Source organism: Erythrolamprus reginae, chromosome 2 (genome assembly GCF_031021105.1).
Source record: "Erythrolamprus reginae isolate rEryReg1 chromosome 2, rEryReg1.hap1, whole genome shotgun sequence".
Classification (NCBI taxonomy): Eukaryota; Metazoa; Chordata; class Lepidosauria; order Squamata; family Dipsadidae; genus Erythrolamprus; species Erythrolamprus reginae.
This window is the reverse complement of record NC_091951.1, coordinates 118,548,538-118,575,138: the sequence shown is the minus strand read 5'-3', so window position 1 is coordinate 118,575,138 and position 26,601 is coordinate 118,548,538. Positions and strand designations below refer to the sequence as shown.

Sequence of the window (26,601 nt, the reverse complement as noted above, 5' to 3'; positions counted from 1 at the left end):
AAACATCTAGGAGATCCTTTTCATGTCATCTTGAAATTTATGAACATCCAGCTATCATTGTTTTCTGCCTTTTGCATTTGTGGCAAGGCAGGAGGACACAAACAGTTGCCCTGTAAGGTTTTACAAACAAAAAGAAACAATTGACTTCCAACTGAAGGCAAAGGAAATGCTGCGTTTGGCATAGACGTGATGTGCAGTTAAAATTGTCTTCAATTGAGGCCCTTTTTGGGAGTTGTTGATTAGGTCTTGAAATGGCAGAAATAGTTTCAGTGATGATACTTCGATTCAGCTAAAGCAATTCTGCAGCACAACTCACATTTGGGGGACCAGTTCCCAGGAAACAAATGTGCACCACCCTCCACTTACAACTTTTTAAAAATTCCTCATCACTCTGAACTCTGATTCTTGGCATAAAACATTTTATATTCATTTCTTCATTTATGGAAAACAAGACTAAATTTTCTTCTGCTATAATAATATCCAAAATACGTTGGATATTTGTAGAATTATATTCTGTCAGAATAAAAGTGTTTAATACCAAGTCTAAGTTTAGCCAAATGCAGATTTTCCTATGTTAATCTGACATTAAATAACGTCCTCATGAGATCCACTGAAAACTCTTGCATCTGAGGAGTGTAGGTGACTGGGTAATATTAATTTTGAATTGTCTGATTTCCCACACGCTGTAGAAGTAGACTAGGTTTCATTCTATAAGAAAGTATGCATCGTGTAGGTATAGTTTGCGAATTGAAGGAAGTTTCAGAAATTGAGTTCAAGGCATATTTCAGATAAGTATCTACACAACATCTTCAATGCACTAGTTTGTTTTCTATTTGCAAAAGTCACAAGAATTATACTTTATTTCCAAGAGAAAAAGCAAAATCAAGAAAGGCAAATTAAACTTAAGATTTTAAATTAGATTTTATTGAACAAAAACCCACTTTAAAAAATAAAGAGAGAAACCCCCCCCCCCCCATAGGTGATATTAAAAATATAAATAGGTCACAGTTTACAATGATCCTTTTGGTCCAATAATTTGAAAGGAACATGAAGACATTTTCCAAGCTGACCCTTAGGAGAGATCAAAGCATATGAAAAATAACAGGTTTTACATTTTAATACATTGCGTAACTTAAACTCCTATGCCCCTTATTGTATCAACAATCTTCACATATAAGTAGTCCTTGACTTAGGACCATAATTAAGCCTGGAATTACAGTCTTACATTGTGCTGGTTGTTAAGAGGGACATCATGTGACTAATATTGTAAGATTTTTTTTCCAGGTGGTTTTTAAGTGAATCATCATGGTTGCACAAAAGTGGGCATTTTTGCAGGAAACCAGAAATAAACCCAAGTTTCTGGCAAAAAAAAAAGAAAAAGTAAAGTGCTGTCATGTAACCGTGGAACACTGCAAACAACTGTAAATATGGGCCAGCTATCAAGTGCCTAAAATGTAGTCACATGACTGTGGGGGGGCAGTCATCCAAGTCGAGGTTCTTTTGGTCCATCATAACTTTGGTTGCTAAGCTACCAGTCGTAAGTCAAGGACTGCCCACACTATGAATTTTGAGTTCTTGAGCACACACAAAATATGATAGGTTTAGGGAAAGACCCAGGTTTCAAACGGATGCTGCTCTGATAGGTTTCTAAAACAAATACCTTTTGCTATGCTTTTTTCATTCACATAATCATCGCGTATGCAACTATTTCAAGGGGACGATTTGAAAATGCTGCCTGGGTCAGCCAAAAGATGCAAGGAAAGGAGCTCATTTTTTAAATTTATGATCTAATGAAACTAATAATAATGAATGCTTGCCTATATGAGCATTTGTAGTTCTATAGTCCAGTATCCACTTGCAAACAGGTAAGGAATGAGAACCATAGGTTTTTTTGTGTGGTTATCTTGTTTCACAACATTCATATGAAAAGTACATTACATCACAGTAGCATCGGATAGAAAAAAAGATTCTCAGGAGAGAAACCAACTGTTGATCCTTTTAGCCCTGGCTATTTTTGCAAGTCAGGAGCTTGTTTATTTGCTGGATTTAGGCGGCCATCTGACTCCATAAGACTCTGGGCAATATACAACACTGAAAGATAATTTGAAAAAAAACAACCAATCGCAAATTCAAAACAGCAAGCCGCTATGTCAAAACTGCTATGCTTTCCTCGCTGCCTTGTGTGTGCAAACTTAATAAGCTTTAGAAACATTCATTCATTCATTCACCTAGTTTATATTGCTGTCCATCTCAAGTTCATAACTTTGGGCAGCTGATAATAATAAAACTCTGATAATAATTTTTGAAAAAAGTAACACCAAATGTTATTTTATATTGATGGCATATAAATTTAATCAATAAATTTGAATGAATGAATGATAAATAAGGAATGGCAGCACACATATAAATCACAGTTGGGGTAAAATCAAACTTCTCAAAAAAAAAAATCGACTCACCCCAATATATGGCACGCAGCCACATATCCTGCCTCCCAGGCCTGGTGACATAACCTTATCTTTACAGCCTAGAAAAGGATGACAAAGGCTAACAATCTCTGGGTTGGGGAGGAGGGTGGCATAATGACCAGAAGGGTCTCTTCCTGGGCCCTGCCAAATGGCACTCCCTAATAGAGATGGCACTCAGAGCATCCCTCTTCTACTAGACTTAATGGGAGCAGTGGACATAGACAAGGAGAAGTGGTTCCTTCTTGCCCAATACCAGGAAGGGCTTTCTAGGTTTCAAGCAGCACCATGGGCTGAATGTGAAAGAATATTGGCCACCAGTGCAGCTTGCACCGCTGCATTTTGTACCATCTGTAGATTCAGGATGCTTTTCCTGGGCAGCCCCTTGCAGGATTGGGAATGCAGTAGTCCACCAAGACAGTAGTGATTGCAAACAGAGTCCCCAAAGGAATGCTATTGGTGCACAAGATGGAGCTTGGGAGTTTGGGAGCCTGCATCTCCAAGGGGGACTCAATCCACGGTTTTAGCACTCCCATTCATTGTAGGATATAGAATAAAGAATTCCATTGGTTACTTATTGATTAATCAAAGTGTATTTTGTAAAATGGATACCAAGGAGAAGTGGGTTCTCTTTTGTTCTTTCTCCAGTAGGGATTAGAAGATTTTGAATTTGCCATTTATTTCTATGGTAACTTGAAAGTGAAATCCATTTAGCTAAAGGTTTGAGCCTCTAGAGACAAGCCAGCCTAAATAACTTTTCAAAATTGATACATTAAAACTATCTGCATTGGGAGAAGCTAAATGTTAGGATGTATCAATTATGATAAACATCTTGCTCATTTTGCACCATTTTGCTCTACTAGTCCCTAGTACCGAAATCCCCACTGGAATTTGAGATAATCATGAAAGTGAGAAGACACAGAATGTCTGAGAAAGCAAATGGATAAAGCTTATAGAAAGAAACTTGCCCAAGAACCTAGAACTGTTTAGGAATATTTTGGAATCTATACAAACATGGGATTTCTCTTGTATTCATTAAAGCAGCCACATCAAGTATGATGCACAAGGTTGAAAATACCATGGTCCTGCATTAAAAGGCTCACTTGTTAACATACTGAGCTTTTAAAAACAAAAACTTTTTCCAGTCTCATGCAGCAATCTTGGAAAAAAAGAGCTTTTATTAATGAATAGCAGAGATATATTGTGATTGTGCACGCATTCAAATTATTCCAATTATCTTCAAATTATTTTTGAAGCCTGCACAGTCAAGCTAAAAACCAAAGACAACACTTTCCAGTTGGCTGTTTTCTGTTCCAAGATTCAGTCCACAGAATGTAAAATGGATGTGGTTTAGAGACAATTAATGTCTCCATGGAAATGGAATACAAACTGGTAACATGATTTCATAATGTTCAGAGAAATATAGGGGCAAAAGTAAAAGGCAAAAAAATGTACCGTATTATTCAGAGTATAAGACACATCCTTTCCTCCCTAAAAGAGAGTGGAAAGGTTGGTGCATCTTATACACCAAATACAGCCATTTTTGGCCTTCAGGAGCCCTGCCCTCACATCTCATTTTTTCCAAAAATGGGTGAAAAACAGGCCTATTTTTACAAAAAATGGGGCACACACAGGGTTTGGAAGGCTGGGGAGGACAAAAACTTTTTCTTCTTATCTCTTTGAAACCTTGGTGCATCTTATACATCTGTGTGTTTCATAGTCCAAAAAATATGGTACATCAGATGAAGTGCAAACAAGCTATATTTACCTGTGCTCATCCAACCAAACCATTTTGTTGTTCCCTGAAACCACTTTTCATCCTTTAGGACATCCTATTTGGGCATCGGAATATACTTGGGGGAAAAAATCATGCAGCCATTCTTATTTGTATCTCAACTGGGAATGTATAAGATGCTGGGAAGCCAGTATTATCCCCCCCAAAAAAATATTAGCCTCTCTGGACTATTTTATTGATATGCATGGATGTGTACAACTCCTACAAAAATAGAGTTGGAATAAATTAATCAAGATCAAGTTTCTGCTGAATAATTAAGAATTCTGCAAAGACAGACCTTATCTGTAGGCCTTGTAATAACTCTAGCCATTTTGTTATGGGATGGCAATGAATCATCCAAAGGGCAAAAAATTAGCCCTGGATCAATAGGAATCCTGCTTCATTTCCTGTCCTTCTGAGAAATTCAGGTATATTCATCTCTGATTACACAACAATGCAGGTGGGAAGGGAAAGGATTTCCCCATTTTTGTGGGGCCATTGTTCAAGACCTATCTTTTTGCAAGGGAAAACTTTCTATGAAATGAATTTTGCTATTTACCATATTCTTCAGCGTATAAGACGCACCAGTATAAGATGCACCTTAGGTTTTGGGGAGGAAAATAGGGGGAAAAGATCTGCCTATCAGGTATTCAACTGGCTAGCGTCATCAGTCATAGCTTCAGCACATTATTTGATCCCCTGGTTAGGGCTTTAAAAAAACTTATTTGGAGCGAGTAGCAATGAAAAAGCCTACAAGTTGGGAAGCCTTGTTAGGGCTGGAAAAAAAAGCTTCAAAAAAGCTCCGTTCGGAGTATAAGATGCACCCAAATTTCCAGCCTCTTTTGGGGAGGGGAAGGTCTTATACTCTGAAAAAATACGATATATAGGGGTAGAAAGTCATGGCTGTGGCATTTGGCAGTGTAAAAATAAAAATAAATTGTTCACTTGTTTCACCCATCAACTGAAAACCTTTGTATCCTGCTCTGAAGCGGGCTGACCATTTATTACAGTGCTACCTCAGTTCACAACATCAGTCACCAACCAGAAAAGTTATACTGCTCACTAAGCCTCCTCTTTTCTGTACCATAATTTCACTAGCAGTTGAGCTCACTTGGGCTAAGTGATGGGCCCAGTGGTGATTCAACAAATGGCAAGAAAGCTCCGATGCTGCAATTCAACAAATGATAGGAGAACCAAGCTAGTTTTTAACAGGTTAACAGAGTTGGAAGGGACCTTGTAGGCAATCTAGTCCAACCCCCAAGGCCAAGCAGGAGACCCTTCACCATTTCTGACAGATCCAGTCTCTTCTTGAAAGCCTCCAGTGAGGAAGCTCCCACAACTTCTAAAGGCAAGCTGTTCCATTGGTTGATTGTTCTCACTGTTAGAAAATTTCTCCTTATTTCTAGGTTGAATTTCTCCTTCGTCAGTTTCCATCCATTATTCCTAGTCTGGCCTTCGGGTGCCTTGGAAAATAGCTTGACCCCCCCCCCCCTCTCTCTGGCAGCCTCTCAAATACTGGAACATTGCTATCAGTTCTCCCCTGGTCCTAGTTTCTGAGTACAGGTAGTCCTTGACTTACAACAGTTCATTTAGTGACCGTTCAAAGTGATTTATAATGATTTTTCACAGTTATAATCTTTGCAGCACCCCCATGATCGTGTGATCAAAATTCAGATGCTTGCCAACTGGTTCATATTTACGATGATTGCCATGTCCTTTTGGAACCTTCTGACAAGCAAAGTCAATAGGGAAGCCAGATTCGCTTAACAATCAGATCTACTAACTGATCAACTGCAGTGATTCATTTAACAGGAGCAAGAAAGGTCATAAAATGGAGCAAAACTCACCAAATGCATGTCTCACTTAACAACAGAAATGTTGGGCTAAATCGTAGTCATAAGTCGAGGACTATCTGTATTAACAAACATCTTAAGCTGCCCTAAGAAGCTACCCTAAGCAAATTCCTATTCCTCTCCCCATATTTTTAAGCGTGGGACATCTGAAGTTTTGCCTTGCTCATAATCCAAATATGTCTTTTTTAGATTATATTTTGATCTAATCAAAACAAGTTTGGCCAAATATTTTTTAAAAAAATAGAAAGTTGAAAGCTATAATGTAGGCAACACTTTGGATTAATACATAGTCCTCACTAATGAAATACAGTATTTGAAATAGCCTTTGTCTAGTATTTGGTCCCTTTTTTGCTCTATTTTTGAACCTCTAATCAATATGAGGGACAGGTTGCAATGGTGGGCAAGCATGGATAGTTTCCTCTGGTCCCTGAACATCATCATTTCCCATCTCGCTGTTCAGTGCAGCTTCAGAGGTCCTATCTTCGTTGTACAAGTACTTGAATCCATCATAGAATTCATCACTCTGCAGGTCATCCGCATAAGCCTCGCCTCTGAGGAGTGAGTTTTGGGTGTTAAATTGCATTTCTTTCTTCTCCGTGAAATAATAGGGCAATCCTTCAGCCAGGTGAGTTTGGATGTTTTGATTTGCAGGGTTGAAAATGTAGACAGCATTGGGTAGCTGGAAGCCCAAGATCTGCTGATCCACAAGTTCTTTGCAGTGGATGAATTTGGTACTATCGACCTGCCACAATAATACAAATACAATGTGATAAAACCATTTTCTTCTCATTTCCTTAATTTTTAGCTGTTCTCAATAATTTATATTTTAAAGTCTCTCCGTTTAATTCCAACAATTCCAGCAAGTTTGCTCTATAAAACCCATCAAGTGTATCCTTGGCCAACGAACGGAAAATTGGCCGAGTTCACACTTAACATGAAACTTTGATGTCTTTTCATGTTATAATTTTTTTAATGTTGTGAATGTATTATAAACTGCAATTAGGGTGAGTGCTCTGTTTTAAAACTGCTGCTCCCTCAAGATAAATGATGTGAAATGAGTTCTGAACCAACAGAAGTATTATGCAGCCAGTGTGGTTTATTTTTTAGCCACTGGCTCTTATCTTTGCCTAATGTGGCAAGAAATGCTGCGCCAATCTTTTTTTCCCCAAGTTATTGTGCAAATGCACTGTGATAGAACAAGACAGACAAGAAAGCAAAGCCAGGATCAAGCAAAGCCTTATCCATTATCCTTAGCCATGGAAATGTAGCTGCACAACAATGGGAGAATCATAGGTTCTCTGTTTCGTGAGAACTTTAATGCATCAATGAAATTCTGGGAGTTATAAGAGATACATTATCATTTTTTCCCACTATTCAGTGGTACCTTGGTATTAAGCAAGGGAGGTACAAAGGCTTAGCAGTTAAAGACACTGAGCTTGTCAGCTGGCAAGCTGACAGCCCAGGTTTGAGTTGAGTGCCACCCAACAAGGTGAGTTCCCATTCCTAGTCCAGCCCTTGCCCGTCTACCAGTGCGAAAGCATGCAAATGCAAGTAGATAAATAGGTACCACTTCATAGCAGTGATTTTCATAGTTAATGCTATGAATTATGTCATTGGCTAATTTCCAAACTGGCCATCCTTAAATTTCCTAAGACCTTGGACCCCATTATTGTTATTACTTGTTGCTTTGCTTTGGTTTTATGGTTTGAATCCTGCGTTTGTTGTCCAGAATCACAACTTCAAGATGGGTATCTACACAAATTGATGTAATAAAGAAATTTTAAAAATCCAACTCCTGGGTTCACTAAGCCACCTATCACTTGGCTGTGAGAAAAGTGAATGGGTTATAAAACTAAAGACAATGGTGCCAACATATTCTCAGCTGCCAGAGAAGAGGCAATGTTCTGGTTGAGGTAAGAACATCTGGAGTACCTGAAAATATGAACTAAGCTAACATGATCCCATGGTTCTATGTAACCCACTAATGATTTTAATTCACCAGAACCTTAAATCCCATTAAACTAACCTGATTTTTTTTGCATTGGACAGAAACAGCACACTAACAAACTACTTGTGAGCACTCCTGAAAAATACATGGTTTAAAACGTGCAATGTTTTCAAACAATGTGTCAGTTCGCTTGTTTGCTTTTTGAAACGTGGTGTTGGTCTCCAATTTAAGTTGCAGGGACCAACCTGATTCCTACCTGTGCTTTTTTTAGCAGATCGGTAATTACAGGAAACCAATCAGGAGTCAGCTTTTCCAACTCTAAGGTGATGATCACCAAGGCCAATGTGGAACCCTTAAACTGCAACACTTGGTGGCAGGCCATACAGTGCTGTAGCTGTTTGGTCAAGAACACAGCATGGCGGGAAGGATTTCTTTGAGGTAGCCTAGTTAGCAATTGGGGCCACTTGGACATCACCATGGCATGGAACTGGAGAGAAGAGAAACAATCAGTATATTATATGAACACACACACATATATATATATATGTTCATATATATATATATATGAACTTTGTATGTTTTCCTATGTCATTGACCAGAAGTGCAAACTAATTCTTATTAATGGCAGGAACCTCTAAAATCTGTTATAATGGTTGGTCGCACAGTCAGCCAGATGTTTAAACTGGGATTATTATGTTCCATTGCTATAATTTGTGTCGTATTTGCCAAATATTGAGATGTTTAATCTTACACTGAATGTAACTAAGTCTGAATTCATTGCATTGTCGCAATTGGAAATTCAGAAAGCCCAAATTCTCCTTTATTTGTATAAATAAGAAAATTGTGATATTCAAGCCAGCACAAAGAAATAAATGAGAGTGATAAAAATCACGTGTACAGGAATATAAAGTTAACATCCTGGTTGGTTAAAACAGGATGTTTATCCAAAATTCTCCAGGAAGGGATGGGAAAGCCCTGCTTGTTCATGGTAAAGGAAGAGCATTAAGACACTGTTGTATCACTTGATTTTTTTGCCTTACTATAGCACATAGTAATTTCTTAAAAGGAAATTTTCTTTCTATAAATGTTTAGCAAGATATATGACTTAAGTGCCAGATCAGAATGATCTATTTTAACTAAAATGAGGGTCAAGTGTATTTATGCAGGGTGAAAAAATAGAGGCTGATCTGGGATGACCTATTTGTGAAATGTAGCAAAAATTTTGAAAGTTTTTTACGTACAGTATTAAAATTCAGATAGTTAAACATATTTTTGCAGTGTGCAAAAGAAAAACAAAGGGAAAAAAGACCTCTAGTGGACAGTATGAGTATCTCTTTTAAACATCCATTTCAATTATTCTTTCAAAATGGGAATTTACATTAGTAAATCAGCTTAAGTGTTTGGAATAAGTAGAATGTTCAAAATGGAAATTCTGTATTTTTATGGTTAAATAAAACACACTTTGAAATACTTGCAGGTAACTGTGAATGTTTAACTTTTAAGGCTAATTAGAAAGGAATGTAAGTTTACTAATGTTTTTAAAAAGTCAGCTTAGTCTTTTAACCATCAAAAGGTTTAATGCTTACTATGTTTAAGAAATCCATTGATGTTGCTGTGTAAAGATCCCAGTGAAGTTTATCAAGTATGATTCTTTCCATTCTCAAAATCTCAGCTGGAGAACACTTGCAATCACTCTGCTCTGCCAGCTTCTTTACTGATGGTATTATCTGTTCAAAAACAAATGGAAACATAATAAAAGAAACTCAGTTCTTATGAAGTATTGTGTAATTGGTGATGTATGTACAATTCTCTGAAAGATGAAGAGTTGCTTTCTGAACTGTCCATGTAATAAAATGAATAACATCTAAAGCGATTCTTCTGTGAAATCAAAACATCCAGGATGCTCAACTGTGTATTTACAAGACAATGTTGTCACACATTTTAATAAAAATTAATTCATCGATACCAGTTCTTGATGTATGTGATTAAATCCACTAAAATCACCTATATTGTGAAATGTAAAAATGAGCCTCAATCATATAATTGAAATCTGTAATATGGTAAATGATTTAGCTTTACTAGATAAATGGTCAAAGCAATGGAAACTGCATTTTAATGTTTCCAAATGTAAAATAATGCACTTGGGGAAAAGGAATCCTCAATCTGAGTATTGTATTGGCAGTTCTGTGTTATCAAAAACTTCAGAAGAAAAGGATTTAGAGGTAGTAATTTCTGACAGTCTCAAAATGGGTGAACAGTGCAGTCAGGCGGTAGGGAAAGCAAGTAGGATGCTTGGCTGCATAGCTAGAGGTAAAACAAGCAGGAAGAGGGGAGATTATGATAGAGTGCTGGTGAGACCACATTTGGAATACCGTGTTCAGTCTTAAGCATAAAACGTATCAGAAAAGACTTAATGAACTCAATCTGTATAGTCTGGAGGACAGAAGGAAAAGGGGGGACATGATCGAAACATTTAAATATGTTAAGGGGTTAAATAAGGTCCAGGAGGGAAGTGTTTTTAATAGGAAAGTGAACACAAGAACAAGGGGACACAATCTGAAGTTAGTTGAGGGAAAGATCAAAAGCAACATGAGAAAATATTATTTTACTGAAAGAGTAGTAGATCCTTGGAACAAACTTCCAGCAGATGTGGTAGATAAATCCACAGTAACTGAATTTAAACATGCCTGGGATAAACATAGATCCATCCTAAGATAAAATACAGAAAATAGTATAAGGGCAGACTAGATGGACCATGAGGTCTTTTTCTGCCGTCAGACTTCTATGTTTCTATGAAATCTATTTGAAGCTTTGGCTCATAATTCATAGTGTTGTTTTCCAGCCTGTTATCTAATTATCTTATTTGCTTAGAAATAGACCTACTCAACATAATAGATACAATCTGTACCAACACCAACAAACATGAGAGCCAGTTTGGTGTAATGAGTAAGGCACAAAACCGTGAGTTTTAGTTTTGCCTTAGGCACAAATCCAGCTGGATGGGCTTGAGCCAATCACTTTCTCTCCGTCCTGGGAAGGAGGGCAGTGGCCAATCATTCTGGTAAAAACATGCCCCTCCCCAAAAATAATAATAATAATTGGAATCGACTTTTCCAGGTAGTCTCTCAAAATTGCACATGACTAAGTGGAAGGAAAAAAATTACTTATTTGCTTAGAAATAGACCTTCTCTAAACCAATTTCTATAAACAATCTACATAAGTGTACAGTATAATAGCAATATACCACTCCATAGTGCTTTACAGCTCTCTCTAAGCAGTTTACAGAGTCAGCATATTGCCCCCAACAATCTAGGTCCTCATTTTACCCACCTCGGAAAGATGGTCAGTCAAGCCTGACCTTTAGCTGGTCAGGCTTGAAGTCCTGGAGTGAACAGTGAGTTACTCTGCAGTACTGCATTCTAACCACTGCGCCACTATGACTCTGAACAGCTACACTCTAAAAACTCTGAGCATTTGAACAGTGTACATTTTTTATTTTTTTTTCAAGTAAGTGTTTACTAGGAACTAACATCTCATTCAGCCAACTAGAGTCTGACAGGAGCCAGCCCCCATCACCAAAATCATGAATGTAACCCACAACCCAAAAATTGTATTGGGACAAAGACAAAGAAGACTGATGAATGAGCCGTTCCATCAGGCCCATTTAATAATATCTGGTGTGTTACTCAACAAAGTCCGAACCTTTACTTATTTAAAAAGATGCTCACCTCATCTTCTTCGTTGATTTTTGCTGCTAGAAGTAGACAAGCTATTGCGATGCAACGGAGATGTTTCAACTGTGCCTAAAACAGAGAGAGAAAGAATAAAGGGCTGTTGTGTGCAAGTTGCTGAAAACACACACATTGTATACCTATTGTATACCTGTATAGTAAGAAACCACCTAGAATGTATTTTATTTATTATTGAATTATGTCATGCCATACTGTCTTTTCCATCACTCAACACAGCCGACAGCAATAAAAAAAGATAGTGGGTAAAGATGCAAATAAAATTTAATGCCCAATGACCACGTATCTAACATGGTGGGAATTTTCAGAAGGGCTTCTGCTAATCTGTGGATCCAGACAGACTTCAGGAACCATCTGTCAAGGAATCTGCCCCTCTACCATTCACCACTTCAAAGGGTCTTCCATTATGCCTGGTGGGCAATTGGTAGTTAAAGCAGATATATTAAGCCAGCATCATATGTTCCTTGTCCCTTGTCCTGCTTGTAATTCGGCCACCACATTTTTCTGCCAGTTGCAATCCCAGGCTTTTTTCAAGGGTAAGTCTGCATAAATCATGTTGCACACTTGGGATGGATTGCAACCAAGGTTATGGATCACTGTTTATAAACCCAGCTGGCTCAGAAAAAGTTGTAGCGGTACAAACATACTTCTTGATGCAGCTGCTACCTATAAATCCAGTGAAAGGAATACCTAAAACGTGTGAACTTCCTGGGGAGCCCAATTCCATGCAGAAAAGATTTCCCTTTCATCCAACATTTTTTCCCCTTGCCAACAGCATTTTCCTATAGATCGTAACTTCATCTTTTTCATGCTTTTTACAAATTGCAACAGTGAAATAATCACAGGTCATAATATCATAGGAAAGGACCAACTAGATCCAAGGCTCAAGTCTGATCTTAGCCATGGAACCTCATTTGTTGATTCTGACCCAGTCATGCTCTCTGTCCAACCATACGTACAGGGTTGCTTTTTGAAGGGGTAAAACATGAAAGCAGATCCCATCAGAAAGCTGGTTTGGGTTCCTGAAGAGAATCAGGGATATTAACTCTTAACAAATATATATAGTACATATATCAATGATGGTGAACCTTTCCTTGCTCCGGTGCCAAAAGGGTGCACATGCCTGTGATAGAGCATATATGCATTCCCACACCCATAGTACAATACCCTCCTCCCACACAACCCCTCCCTCTTGCTCTTCCTGTACACTGAAACCTCTGGAGCCTGTGGATGGCAAAAAACGGGTCCAACGGGCCTATCGGAAGTTTGTTTCTGAACTTTCAGTAAATCCATTGGGCCATTTTTCACTTTTCCCAAGCTTCAGGAGGCTTTCCTGAAGACTGGGGAGGCCAAAAATGGCCTCCCCTGCTCTCTGGAAGATGGAAAAATGGCATCCCCTGCTCTCTGGAAGATGGAAAAATGGCCTCCCCTGCTCTCTGGAAGATGGAAAAATGGCCTCCCCTGCTCTCTGGAAGATGGAAAAATGGCCTCCCCTGCTCTCTGGAAGATGGAAAAATGGTCTCCCCTGCTCTCTGGGAGATGGAAAAATGGCCTCCCCTGCTCTCTGGGAGATGGAAAAATGGCCTCCCCTGCTCTCTGGAAGATGGAAAAATGGCCTCCCCTGCTCTCTGGAAGATGGAAAAATGGCCTCCCCTGCTCTCTGGGAGATGGAAAAATGGCCTCCCCTGCTCTCTGGGAGATGGAAAAATGGCCTCCCCTGCTCTCTGGGAGATGGAAAAATGGCCTCCCCTGCTCTCTGGGAGATGGAAAAATGGCCTCCCCTGCTCTCTGGGAGATGGAAAAATGGCCTCCCCTGCTCTCTGGGAGATGGAAAAATGGCCTCCCCTGCTCTCTGGAAGATGGAAAAATGGCCTCCCCTGCTCTCTGGGAGATGGAAAAATGGCCTCCCCTGCTCTCTGGAAGATGGAAAAATGGCCTCCCCTGCTCTCTGGAAGATGGAAAAATGGCCTCCCCTGCTCTCTGGGAGATGGAAAAATGGCCTCCCCTGCTCTCTGGGAGATGGAAAAATGGCCTCCCCTGCTCTCTGGAAGATGGAAAAATGGCCTCCCCTGCTCTCTGGGAGATGGAAAAATGGCCTCCCCTGCTCTCTGGAAGATGGAAAAATGGCCTCCCCTGCTCTCTGGAAGATGGAAAAATGGCCTCCCCTGCTCTCTGGGAGATGGAAAAATGGCCTCCCCTGCTCTCTGGGAGATGGAAAAATGGCCTCCCCTGCTCTCTGGGAGATGGAAAAATCAGCTGGCCAGCACACACATGCATACTGGAGCTGACATAGGACCTTGCGTGCCCTCAAATATGGCTTCACGTCCCACCTGTGGCATGCGTGCCATAGATTCGCCATGACAGATATATGTACGTACAGGATTACATTGTAAGCCTGCGATTATTTCCACGCTTGGAATAAGCCTCAGTGAGCTTTTTACCAGAAAAGATATGCCTCAGATTGAAGCTTTAAGATGATACGCATGAGGGGAACTGAAACATCTCCCCCTGGGCACGTTTAATTTATGCATGGTATGTCTGTGTGTGTGACTGTTAGCATATGGGGTTTTTTAAATATTTAAATATTTTAAATTTGTCTGATTGCTTATGATTTGTTTTTTACATGTTGTGAGCCGCCCCGAGTCTTCGGAGAGGGGCGGCATACAAATCTAAGTAATAATAATAATAATAATAATAATAATAATAATAATAATAATGATGAGAGCTCCTTTGCGCTTGTCACTTTCGACAGAAACAGCTAGTAGGAGAATCCAGAGATCCTTACCTTAACGGATGCCAGCAACCGGTTCAGAAAGCTGACCGCCAAGGAAAAGGTTTGCAAGCAAAACTGGAAGAGCGAGCTTAACTTTCCAATCCACAAAACAGTTTTTTCATAAGATAGCGGAGAAATATTGGTGCCCTAAAACAGAAAAACTGAATTGAAACAAGCAGTACAGGTAGTCCTCAACGTACGACTACAATTGAGCCCAAAATTTATGTTGTTGATCAAGAAATTTGTCAAGTGAGCTTGCTTCATTTTATGACTTTTCCCACCACGTTTGTTCAGTGGATCAAGGCAGTTCTTAAATTAGTAACATAGTTGTTAAGTGAATTGGGCTTCCCCATTGACTATCCCTTTCAGAATGATCACATGACTCCGGGACACTGCAACCTTCATAAATGTGAGTCAGTTGTTAAGCATCCAGATTAGATCTTAACACATTAACAGAGTTGGAAGGGACCTTGCATTCGCTGGCTAGGGAATTCTGGGAGTTGAAGTCCAAATATCTTCAAGTTGCCAAGGTTGGGAAACACTGATCTAGTCCAACCCCTGGCCCAAGCAGGCTATCCTACATCTGCCTCTATCTAGGATAAAACTCATAACCTCCTGATTGTGAGTCAAGAGCTCTATCTCTATATGTAAATCACATGTTCATTGGGATGCTGCAACGGTCATAAGCAGTATCGGGTTCCTACTGGAACATTGGGGGGAACAGCGTTCTGGTAGCAAAAATGGAGCTGCATCCACAGCTCCAAGTGACCGACAGGTGCCCATATCCTCATGAGATTTGGCTTCTGCGCATGCGCAGGAAGCAAAGTCTTGTGAGAGGACACATGGGCATGCAAGATTTTGGTGATTTTTGGTGATTTTTTGCTTCTAGGCACGCATGCGTAGAAGCAAAGAAATAACCAAAATCTCATGTGCCCATGCATCTTCTAATGAGATTTGCTTCCTGCACATGTGCAGAAGCCAAATCTTGCTCTGACACATGCGCCCACCCGCAGGTCACCCGAAGCTGTGCGCACATCAGCACTGGTAGCGGAGTCAAATTGCAACCCCTGCCTGGTCATAAGTATGAAAAATGGTCATAATAAGCAGTGATGGGCTCCTACGGGAACAGTCAGGAACGCAGTTCCAGTAGCAAAATTTGGAGCTCCACCCCAGGGCACCCAATTTGCACTGAAAGATGTTGAAACAAAATGCATAAGCCACGCCCACAGTGTGGTAGTAAAAATTTTGGTAGCCCATCACTGGTAATAAGTCACTTTTTTCAGTGCCGTTGTAATTTTCAGTGGTCGCTAAATGAACTGTCGAGGACTACGTGTATAATAATTTGGAATCTCTTTGACTCCACTGATCAAAAGAGTGAGTACCTGATTAAAATTGGGCACGTGCATATTAAGTTGCCTGAGATTTTTCTCTACCTCACCATAATCAGAACAGGATAATACCATCTATTAATGTATTCAGCCATTAAAAAAACCTTGCACCAAAGTTAAACTTCCTACTTCCTAATTAAATCCTTTCAGATGCCTCATCCTATCTCAGCACTTGGGCGGCAAAGATGGACCTTAAGTACTTTACACAAAAAAACTAGGAGGGTAGAAAGCAGCAATGGGTTGCAAATCCCGTCACTACTGGTTCCTGCGCATCTGGGGCAGGTGGGTGGAGCCTCTCGCCACCATCGCTACCGGTTCATAGAACCAGGACGTACAGGTAGCAACCCACCACTGATAGGAGGCCTGCTGGAAACGATGGGATTTCCACAGGGTAAGGGCTGACACAGAAAAGACATCCTTCCTAGATCCCATGGGATAGCAATGTTTAAGAGAAGGAACTGGAACTTTGCCCACCCTTAATGATCTGGTAGAACAGGTAGCTGCCCTTTGGGAGAGATGGCACAGCAGATAACCTGGCCCTGATGGTCATATAGTGCTTTAAAGTAATTACCAGCATCTTGAATTGCACCTGGAAGTAAATTAGGAACCAGTGCAGCTCATGCAGTGGAATGTTACATAAGTAAAGCTAGAAAACTAAGCCACCACATTCTGGATCAGTTGTAGCTACTAGGTCAGTGATGGCGAACCTATGGCATGCCTACCACAGGTGGCACACAGAGCCATATCTGCCAGCACATGCACCATTGCCCTAGCTTAGCTCCAGTGCACATATGCACAATGGCCAGCAAATTTTCAGCATGGAGGCTCTGGGAGAGTGTTTTCAGCCTCTGGAGGGGCAGAGGAAGCTGTTTTAGCCCTTCTCAGTCTCCAAGTCGGAAAATGGGGGAGTGGCCCTCACTGTTCCAGGGTCATAACCTGTTCAACAGGTCACAACCTGTTCAAGGACAGGTTTCACCCAGGTTCACTATAGAATGCAATTTATACCAATGCAAGCATACACAAGCGGTTGCATATCATTGTGAACAAACATGGCTTGTGGGGAAAATGTGATGACCAGTCTAGGTTTGGGGGATTCAAAGGGCAATTCTAATCTCATGTGGCTCTCAAACTTCATCCAATACAGATCACCTTTTCACATAGGAGAACATACCTTCAGTGTGAAGTTCTGGAAGACGGGTGCTTTCCAGATCATTGCTTCTCTTGCTAGAGCATACTCCAACACCAAAGCAAGATTCTGGCTCTCTGAAAACCCAACACACTTCATAGTAGTTAATCAGGCCTATTTTGGATGGCAAGAACTATTATCTGGAAATTAAAAACAACCATAAGACAGCCAGTGATTATTTTATCCTTAAAATAGCATTGTATGCACAAATAATTTGGATTGCAACAATGGTGAAATCTACGGACTTTTCCTACCAGTTGGGAAGTGTACGCTTTGCACACGTTTTTACACTCTCGCTTCACTCTCGCACATGCCTTTTCACCTCTGCGCGTGTGCAGAACACTTTGTGACTGCACAGAGGGTTATAAAAAAGAAAATAGCGTCGTCCAATTAGGTGAGCAGAGCCTCACACTGCTGTTGCTATCGGTTCTCGGACCCACTGATGGCTCCCGGTACCAGTACACCTGGACCGGGCTGAACCAGTAGCATTTCACCCCTGGATTGCAGACTATTATCAGTAGACAGCTTCATACCAACAAGGAGACTTGGTTTTCAAGAGGAGGAAACTTTATTTTCTGTATCTTACGGTGAAGTTAGAAAATCTCAGGAAATTGATGACAAATAGGTGTTGCACTTTGGCTATGGCGATCAAAGGTCTTCAAATTTTTAACTTAACCAGCATTTGCACTTAGGGCTGAAGAAGCTTCTTGGATGAGAAGCGAAAGTTCTTTAAGAAAAACCGGAAAGCCCAGTTGACTCTTGAAAAAGCACCTTTGGGATTTTCACTTCTACTTTATAACAAATACCATAATGACTTGATAAGGGTCCAATTTTACATAGGTAGTATGCCTACTCTGCTGTGGCGATAAATACCCACAGCTATTTTGTAATGAAAGTTAAATATACAGGAACAAATCATTCTTTTATCAATGAGATGAGGTTATAAATGTATCTCTAATGTCAATCAAAAGAATAAACTGTTTGGTTTTGCTTTCTCCTTGGTGAGATAAGAGTGCCAGATAAAATCAATTCATTTTTAACTCCATTTTTTAGAAATCTCTTCTAAGTGAAAGATATTCAGGGAAAGTCAACTGAATGTTCTGTGGTCCCCACAAAGAAAATGCTTTATATCAGGGGTCTCTAGCATTGGTAACTTTAAGACTTGTGGACTTCAACTCCAAAAATTTCCCAGCCAGCTGGCTGAGGAATTCTGAGAGTTGACATTCACAAGTCTTAAAGTTGCCAAGGTTGGAGATCCCCGCTTTATATCACATCACACAGTAGGATAAGCTTTCACAGTCAGGAGTTTAAATATACATTGGATTACTTTCAGCACAGAAATTATCCTGCAGCTGGGAAATAGTGACAAGACAGGCCATATAAATTTTTCTACATCAGTAACATACACAAAACATTTGATTCTATAGCCAGCAATGATCGAAGTGAAGATAAGAGAAGTCACTTAACATTTTGCTTGCATTAGTTCAAGAATGTTAGTGCATAAACAGATTTTTTTGTTTCCAGAGCTACACACAATAAAAGGAAAGAAAAAATGCTGCCTATTACAAAGATCTGTTGACCAAAATCCATGTCTTAAAAGAGAAAGCACATTCCCCACTGTTTTAAATCACAAGTGGGCTTATCTTCCCCGAGTTATAGTTATTTTAACTACACTGCATGCTAGACAACTTGATATAAAGGTACATTCAAGGGCTAAGAAAAGAATCTAAAGGAACACCTCTAATTTTATGAGCAGCAACCACTGTAGATTATTAATAATGCTGCGTATCTCAGACCAAACTTGAATATTAGGAAAATGTTACACCAGGGGCTAGCAACTTTAAAAACTCAAACAGCCATTTGGACCCATTTCCCAGAAAAAACAAAACCCGAGAGGCATAAAACCTGGGTGGGTGTGGCCAATTTGACGTCACTCCAACCCAATCATATGAACACTCCCAGCTATACCTACCCATGTTTTGTGGCTCTGTTTTCTTTTCTATGAGAAAAAGGTATATCTCTCTTTTCCCTCTCTCCCTCCCCATCTTTCTTTCTTTCTCTCTTTCCCTCTAGAGTAGTAGAGCTTTGCATAATCTCCGCCATTGTGTTTATGAACCATTTGCAAAGATCAACCAATGTTGATGTCTCATGGTTTAATATCTGGGAAGCCAGATATCCAATATATAGAAAATTAAAAACATATAAATACATTTCATACCATGTCCATTAGATTTATTGTTGAACAAAAAGGGGGGGGGGTTGCTTTATTATAGTGAGTTTTAATGGTTTTCCTTGATAAAGAGATCCACAATTTCTTATATATTCCATTTATATGAGATTTGTTCTTACCATGTTTCCAAAGACATTAATGGACATGTAATGGAAATTGTATACCGTATAATAATCAAAAGAGCAAAAACACACAGTAAAAATGCAGTTATTTTCCATCTAAAGGGTGCATTGCAATGTTGTAGATTTCCATCATTCTTATGTAACTTCTAATAATTTCCTAAGCACAAATCTTTGTTTTCAGAGTAAAGCGACAGCAGGAAAATAGCCTGGGAAAAAACAAGATGTTCCTAATGAAGTACAAGGCCATTTCATTTCCACTCTGCTGCTAGTATTAAATAATACAACAGATACTGCAATCTATTAAGACACAGCTATTAGCTATTAGTTAAGACTTACTGAATTTAAGATGGAAAAATGTCAGCGAATCCACTGCTTATATTGCCAGCAATGGTTAATGGCTCCCTGTGCTATAGCAACAATTGATAAAGAGTAGCAAATTGCCTTAAATTTGTTCTTCCACATTCTCTTCTTTTTGGTAGGAAAAAAAACCTGATGCCTCCTTTTGGGAATCTCCTTTTACAGGTAGTCTTTGATTTATGACCACAATTGAGCCCAAAATTTGTTGTTAAGCCAGACACTTGTTAAGTGAATTTTGTCCCCGTTACTACCTTTACTACCTTTCTTGCCTTGGGTGTTAAAGGTATCACTGCATTTGGTAACTTAGTAACCCAGTTGTTAAGTGAATCTAGCTTCCCCATTGATTTTGCTTCTCAAAAAATCACAAAAACTCTTGGGATATAGCAGCGGTCATAAATATGAATCGCTTGCCAAGCATCTGAATTTTGATGGGGATCCTGGAAAGATTGTAGCTGTGAAAAAGTCATAAGCCACTTTTTTCAGTGCTGTTGTAACTTTGAACAGTCACTAAATGAACTGTTATAAGTCGAGGACTACATGTACCATATATTCTAATGCCCACTATACAGTAGTACCTCTACTTAAGAACTTAATTCATTCCGTGACCAGGTTCTTAAGTAGAAACGTTCTTAAGTAGAAGCAATTTTTCCCATAGGAATCAATGTAAAAGCAAATAATGTGTGCAAACCCATTAGGAAAGAAATAAAAGCTTGGAATTTGGGGGGAGGAGGAGGAAGAAGAAGAGGAGGAGGACAGTCGCTGCCAAAGGAAGAAGGTGAGGTGAGGGGAATCAAAAAAATCCAAAACTTTAAGGGTTTTTTTTTTTTTAAAGAGAGACTCTGATGCAGCGAGGAAGAGCATGCACCTCCCATGCCAAAGCCTCCTTAAGCGCCACTGAAAGGCTCCTCTGGCAGCCCAGAAAAGCCCGAAATGGCTGGGATTAAAGGGGGAATAGCAGGAAACTGGCCGGGCCTTCGTGCCGCTCTCAAATTTCCTGGGAAATTTTTCCAGGCTCGGGTTCTTAAGTAGAAAATAGTTCTTAACAAGAGGCAAAAAAATCTTGAACACCCGGTTCTTATCTAGAAAAGTTCTTAAGTAGAGGCGTTCTTAGGTAGAGGTACCACTGTATTTCTGAAGGACCAGATGAATCTGTTTCTTTTAGAGAAATCCCACAAATGCCTACAGACCTCTACTATGAAATATTTCTCCAATGTCTAGGTTCAAGAAGCCAAAATGCATGCGTGGTGTGATATTGGCAATAAAAATAAGTCAAGTGTAAAGAGGAAACAAATGACCCCCAGACTCTTAAGAATATGCAATGGATTTCAAACAGCCTGCATTCCTTATCCAATTTGCATGATGAAGGCTGCAAACCACCCGTTGGACACAGATGGATCCAGAATACATAATCAAGAATTGAATTAGGAGATTCCCACCCTGCTTACTCAGGCATAAGAGAGGTGATAAATCACTAAAGCAAACAAAGGTTTTGTGCCACAAAGGCCTGGGTGGCTCCATTAATCTTGACTTGCCAGAAGCTTAGCAAGCCAATTGGGTCATAGCAGGACTCAATCCCTGCCAATGAGCAACAGCCTACTCAAGCATTCCAATTGTGAACTATGAGACTGTGGCAGTCACACGAGAGACAACCGGTTTTCTGAACATGTGAGCGTGCGACTTCCACACTTGCATGTAACTTTTAAAAGGGCTTTTTCAATGGGGTTGACTTCCTGCACATCTGCTAGGTCAGCCACGGATAGTAGAACGGGAGAAGCGCACACGTCAACTGGGCTGCAGGTTGCTACAAGGGAGCTGGAAAGTGAGATACCTAGGACCAGATAGCGGCAGGGCGGATGGGTGTGGCCGACCAGTGCTCGGAACTTCAAGTTTAGGAGAACCGGTCGGTAACGGCCGCAGCCCACCACTGCCTAGATTCCAGGTTCTGCTGGTCTTATGGGGCAAACTAATCTCTCTGCCAGACTTACATTTATGGCAGTGAGTTTTGTTTTTGCGTACTCCTTTTTGAAACTGTTTCTTTCCACTTTTGATCACTTAGAAAACCCCACTATGGATCTCCCTCAAAAGTAGCACTGAGGCCAGGAAAAAAATTATTGACTTGGCTCAAATGTTTTTCCTCCCACTCAGTCCCCTGCAGAAAGGCCTTTCCCCACTTTTAGTTCTCTAAAGCAGTTTTATTCTCTGGAAGGGATTAAAGGAGAATGCCCTCAGGCATCTACTCCAGTTTTGATGCAGCAACTTGCAAACCTAACTACTTTTTTTTTACAGTCTACTGGAAAGGTTAAGGAAGGACTTGCCAAGCTGACATTCAGAGCCTGAATCCTCTTGATTCCAGGATTTTTTAAATCAATGAATAGATTCCAATTCCCGAGAACATAGAAAATCTGTGGTTTAACACCGGCTGATGATGTAACCATTAACTCAGTTCCTATTTTACCACTTTCAGAGCAAGTTTGATGCAGTTGTTAGGGCATCAAGCTAGAAACCAGCTGGATGATCTTGGGCCAGTCACGTTCTCAGCCCTGGGAAAGAAGTAATGGCAAACCTTCCTTCCTTCCTTCCTTCGATTTCTATGCTGCCCTTCTCCTTAGACCCAGGGCGGCTTACAACATATTAGAAATCTACATTAAAACTGTATTCTAAAAATCCCACAGTTAAAACTAAACAAGCAGATTCACATGTCACATATTCGACATTCATTCATTGGTGGGGCAAGAGGTCAAAGTTTCAATGGCCCCAAGCCTGCCAGCAGAGGTAGGTCTTAAAAGCTTTGCGATAGTCAAGGAGGGTGGGTGCAGTACGAATCTCTGGGGGGAGCTCGCTCCAAAAGGTCGGGGCAACCACAAAGAAGGTTCTTCCCCTACGCTCCGTCAGACGGCATTGTCTGGCTGGCGGGACCTGAAGAAGGCCAACTCTGTGGGCCCTGATTGGCTGCTGGGATATATGAGGCAGAAGACAGTAACATAAATAACTTTCTTCCTTCTGAAAAATATTGCCAAGAAAACTGCGGAGATTTGCCTAGGGAAGTTGCCAGGCATTGAGAATTACTTGAAGGTATACAGTACAGAAATACATGCAGAGAAAAAGTTGAGTGGTTTAGGATACTGGGAGTATGTTCTCCCTTTTAGCTACTGACACTGGCCTCATCTGGCCATTTTGGCTTGGGCTGGACACCTGGCTTCTGCCCGGATATCTGCCCATGTCATTCTGATAGATCTTATTTAGAAACCTTAGAAATACAGGTTTAGCAGCCTGTTTCTAAAACATGACTCCAATACTCTTTGAAAGAGCTGGGTCTGTGTTTAAAAAACAGGTGCTCTCTTAAGAGAATGCTAGTCAGATGTTGCACTGAACATCAATTTAGTCTGGGAGAAGAAACCGACTTCCAACCATCTTTCTATTAACATGGGCATTTGTTTAGTACTAGGAAGGTCAGGGGGAAGAAAAGGAAAACATTATATCATATGGATGCTGCTTATTCTGTCATAGTGAATATATTACAGGTTTCCCACTTCTTTCCCCCCTCAGAACTTTAACCTGGCTGTATGTTTTGCCGTTTTTGTTCCTGATGTCTCTTTGACATCCAGACTCTATCTGGGTGCTTTAGATGTGTCATTTAGATGTATCATTTACTATTTACTAAGTCTGCACTACTATTACTACTAATTTTTTCTCATCATTCCTATCACCCATCACCCAGACTGTATGACTGTAACTTGTTGCTTGTATCCTTAAGTTTTTTATTGTTTCCTGATTGCTTATTTGGACCCTATGACAATCATTAAGTGTTGTACCTCATGATTCTTGACAAATGTACATTTTCTTTTATATACACTGAGAGCATATGCACCAAAGACAAATTCCTTGTGTGTCCAATCACAATTGGGCAATAAAAAATTGAATTCTATTCATTCCATTGCAGCACAAACTCAAGACAGAGTTTATTCCTTTTCAGGCCTCCTGCTCTACAATGTCATTGCACCCTCTTCCTCTGTGCCTATTACTGTGGGACAAATTGAGAGGCAGAAAAGGCACCTCACTTCCTTGCTACCTCACTTCCATCCTGGTGACCTGCCAGTTGGTCTGTTTTTGAGCAGGAGTCCAATGGTCCTTGAATCTGCTGGTTCAAAGCATCCACCACACTCGCCCAGCCTTGCCAGACCATAATGAAAGAGAGGAATTGGTGATGGGGTTTTCTCCATCAGCAACTCATGCCACGGGAGGGGAAGTCCACTTAAGGAAAATTTCGTCTTAACTTTCCTGCATTAACACTGCGAAGATGGACTACTTGTGGGCCACATTATTGATCGCTTTATTAACAGGTGTCAAACAAACATAATTTATGCAGACTGGGGTTCTGGCTGGGCCCTTTCTGAGGTTCTCTGAAACAGTAGCATTGTGATAGTTTCAATATACAGTGGTACCTCTACCTAAGAAGCCTCTACTTAAGATTTTTTCTAGATAAGAACCAGGTATTCAAGATTTTTTTGTCTCTTCTCAAGAACATTTTCCACTTACAAACCCAAGCCTCTGAAACTGTAACCAGAAAAGGCAAGAAGAAGCCTCCATGGGGCCTCTCTAGGAATCTCCTGGGAGGAAACAGGGCCGGAGAAGGCAGGGAGAAGCCTCTGTGGGGCCTCTCTAGAAATCTCCTGAGAGGAAATAGGCCCGGAAAAGGTAGGGAGAAGCCTCTGTGGGACCTCTCTAGGAATCTCCTGGGAGGAAACAGGGCCTCCACCCTCCCTGAGGTTTCCCCAGTCGCAGGTATTATTTGCTTTTACATTGATTCCTATGGGAAAAAGTGCTTCTTCTTACAAACTTTTCTACTTAAGAACCTGGTCACGGAATGAATTAAGTTCGTAAGTAGAGGTACCACTGTATTTTAATGTAACTTTTTTATTGCATGCAACACTGCTTAAGAGTGAGGGACTTACACACACATACACAGAGACAAAAAAACCATATCCAAAAATCTCCAGGCAAGTCAGTAAATCTAAATGTTTTGAAAGTGGAACCTTTGCTTAGTCTTTTGAAGAGCTAATCTTAATAAATAAATAAATAAATAAATAAATAAATAAATAAATAAATAAATAAATAAATAAATAAATAAATAGCCTTAAAATGACACTATAAAGCACTGCACACCGAGACAACTAGACACATCCGTTTTTCCCCATCACTCTGCTAAACTGTTTGACCTCATCCGATTCCTAAGAAGTCTTTAAGGGGCGTGCATAAGTGCCCCAGCGTGCCTACCGTCCCTGTCCTAGTGTTTCCCTCTTATTAGTACCCATCATGTATATAAACAGCATTATATCTATGTTTACTACTAATACGTGCTTGACTAAATACAATAAATAAAATAAATAAGTATAACTGTGGTAACCAAGATTAACCCAACATGGCACGTTGTGCAAATGCAGCAGATGGATCTTGATGTGTCCTGCCTAACTATTTATTTTTTTATTTTGTCCAATACACAATAATACACAATGAAGGTAATATATTAGAGGAAGGAGAAGAAAGTATAGGAATAAAATATATCAATGAGAGAATAGAAGAAAAGATAGAAGGATAGAAGAGAAGATATAGGAGATATAGGAGAGACAATACTCCTAATATGCGGTGGAGCTGATGTCCGACGACGGCCAAGCTGTTAGAAGAGCGAGAGAGGAGCAGACAGGAAAGCGAAACCGTCCCCCGCAAACCCGGCTACAACAACCGCAGCTCACCGCGAGCGCGCTGGGAGGAAAACAACAGGAAACCAAACACGTGACTCGGATCACGTGACTGGCTGGTACTTTAAAAAAAATAAGGGAATGTAGAAGACGAAAAACAAACAACGAAAGTCACGTTTGCAAAGCAGCAGGATCGGCCCAGGGCGCGAGAGGAATGGATCCACTCCATCAGAGGAGAGTCCAGGAATTTCCTGGAACGAGAGGAGAGCGCGGCAGGCGATCTGAAATCCCTCCATCCTCCGACGGGCTCTTACCTAACTGGCGCGATCCGAGAAGACCCTCCGTCTCTCTGCTACGGTTGCCGCCGCTCTCATCCTGGGTCGCTCCGTCTCTCGGTCCGCGCAAAGGAGGCGCAGCCGGGAGGGGCGTCGGCTCCGGCACTGGAGAGGGCTCGAAGTCCACCGCGCCTTCTTTAAAAGTCCCTCAACTCCTCGCGGGGGGAGCCGATCCGCCGCCCTTCCTAAGCATTTAGCGCCGAAGAGCAGCGGGGCAGTTCTGCTGTTGACAAAGCCCAGCCGCACAAGACGGGACGGTCCTTCCGAGGGCGGGCTCAGGAGGCTCCGGTTCCCTAGGCGCGCAGGCCACGCCTCCTCGGAGAGACTCCGTGGGGCTCTGCACGGAGCTGCCAAGGTGGAGCTGGGGGAGGGGGGAGGTTGAGAAAAGAGGGGGAAGGAAGAAATGGCTTTCTGTGGGCCAGGTTAATACCATTTAATAATATCTTGGTAAGGCCACACTTGGAATGCTGCATTCAGTTTTGGTCGCCACCTTGCAAAAAGGATGTGGAGACACACGGGTGGGCAAAATAGGCTCTTCTGTGACTTGTGGACTTCAACTCCCAGAATCTCTGAGCTAATCATGCTAATTCAGGAATTCTGGGAGTTGAAGTCCACATGTCATAGAAGAGCCAACTTTGCCTACCCCTGCTCTAGAAAGAGTACAGAGAAGAACAACAATCCTCGAATACAGCTCATCTGTTTGGAACCCATATCGCATCTCAGACATT

The 26,601-nt window shown here is 40.8% G+C and overlaps 1 protein-coding gene across 2 annotated transcripts; it reads right to left on the bottom strand.

Moving 5' to 3' along the window:
• Positions 1-902: 902 nt before the first annotated feature.
• CCNI2 (cyclin I family member 2) lies at positions 903-26,144 on the bottom strand. 2 transcript variants are annotated; one of them, XM_070739314.1, is made up of 7 exons: positions 25,853-26,144; positions 17,119-17,273; positions 14,572-14,706; positions 11,766-11,840; positions 9,624-9,764; positions 8,294-8,524; positions 903-6,831 (listed from the first exon to the last, which is right to left on the bottom strand). In XM_070739314.1, exons 2-7 carry the CDS (start codon positions 17,230-17,232, stop codon positions 6,457-6,459), a joined length of 1,071 nt encoding a protein of 356 aa, XP_070595415.1. In that variant the 5' UTR covers positions 17,233-17,273; positions 25,853-26,144; the 3' UTR covers positions 903-6,456. The 2 variants fall into 2 exon arrangements, with proteins under 2 accessions (XP_070595415.1, XP_070595416.1); XM_070739315.1 differs by lacking the exon at positions 8,294-8,524 and having other exon boundaries at positions 25,853-26,141.
• Between the last annotated feature and the right edge of the window lie 457 nt (positions 26,145-26,601).

What these genes read in the sequence shown, in the direction of transcription:
- CCNI2 (XM_070739314.1), bottom strand. Translation starts at nt 17,232, where the DNA reads ATGAAGTGTGTTGGGTTTTCAGAGAGCCAGAATCTTGCTTTGGTGTTG. An exon ending in AAATCAACGAAGAAGATGAG is followed by an intron (nt 9,765 to 11,765) that starts GTGAGCATCTTT and finishes GTTTTTGAACAG; the next exon opens with ATAATACCATCAGTAAAGAA. An exon ending in CAATGGATTTCTTAAACATA is followed by an intron (nt 8,525 to 9,623) that starts GTAAGCATTAAA and finishes TCTTCTCTCCAG; the next exon opens with TTCCATGCCATGGTGATGTC.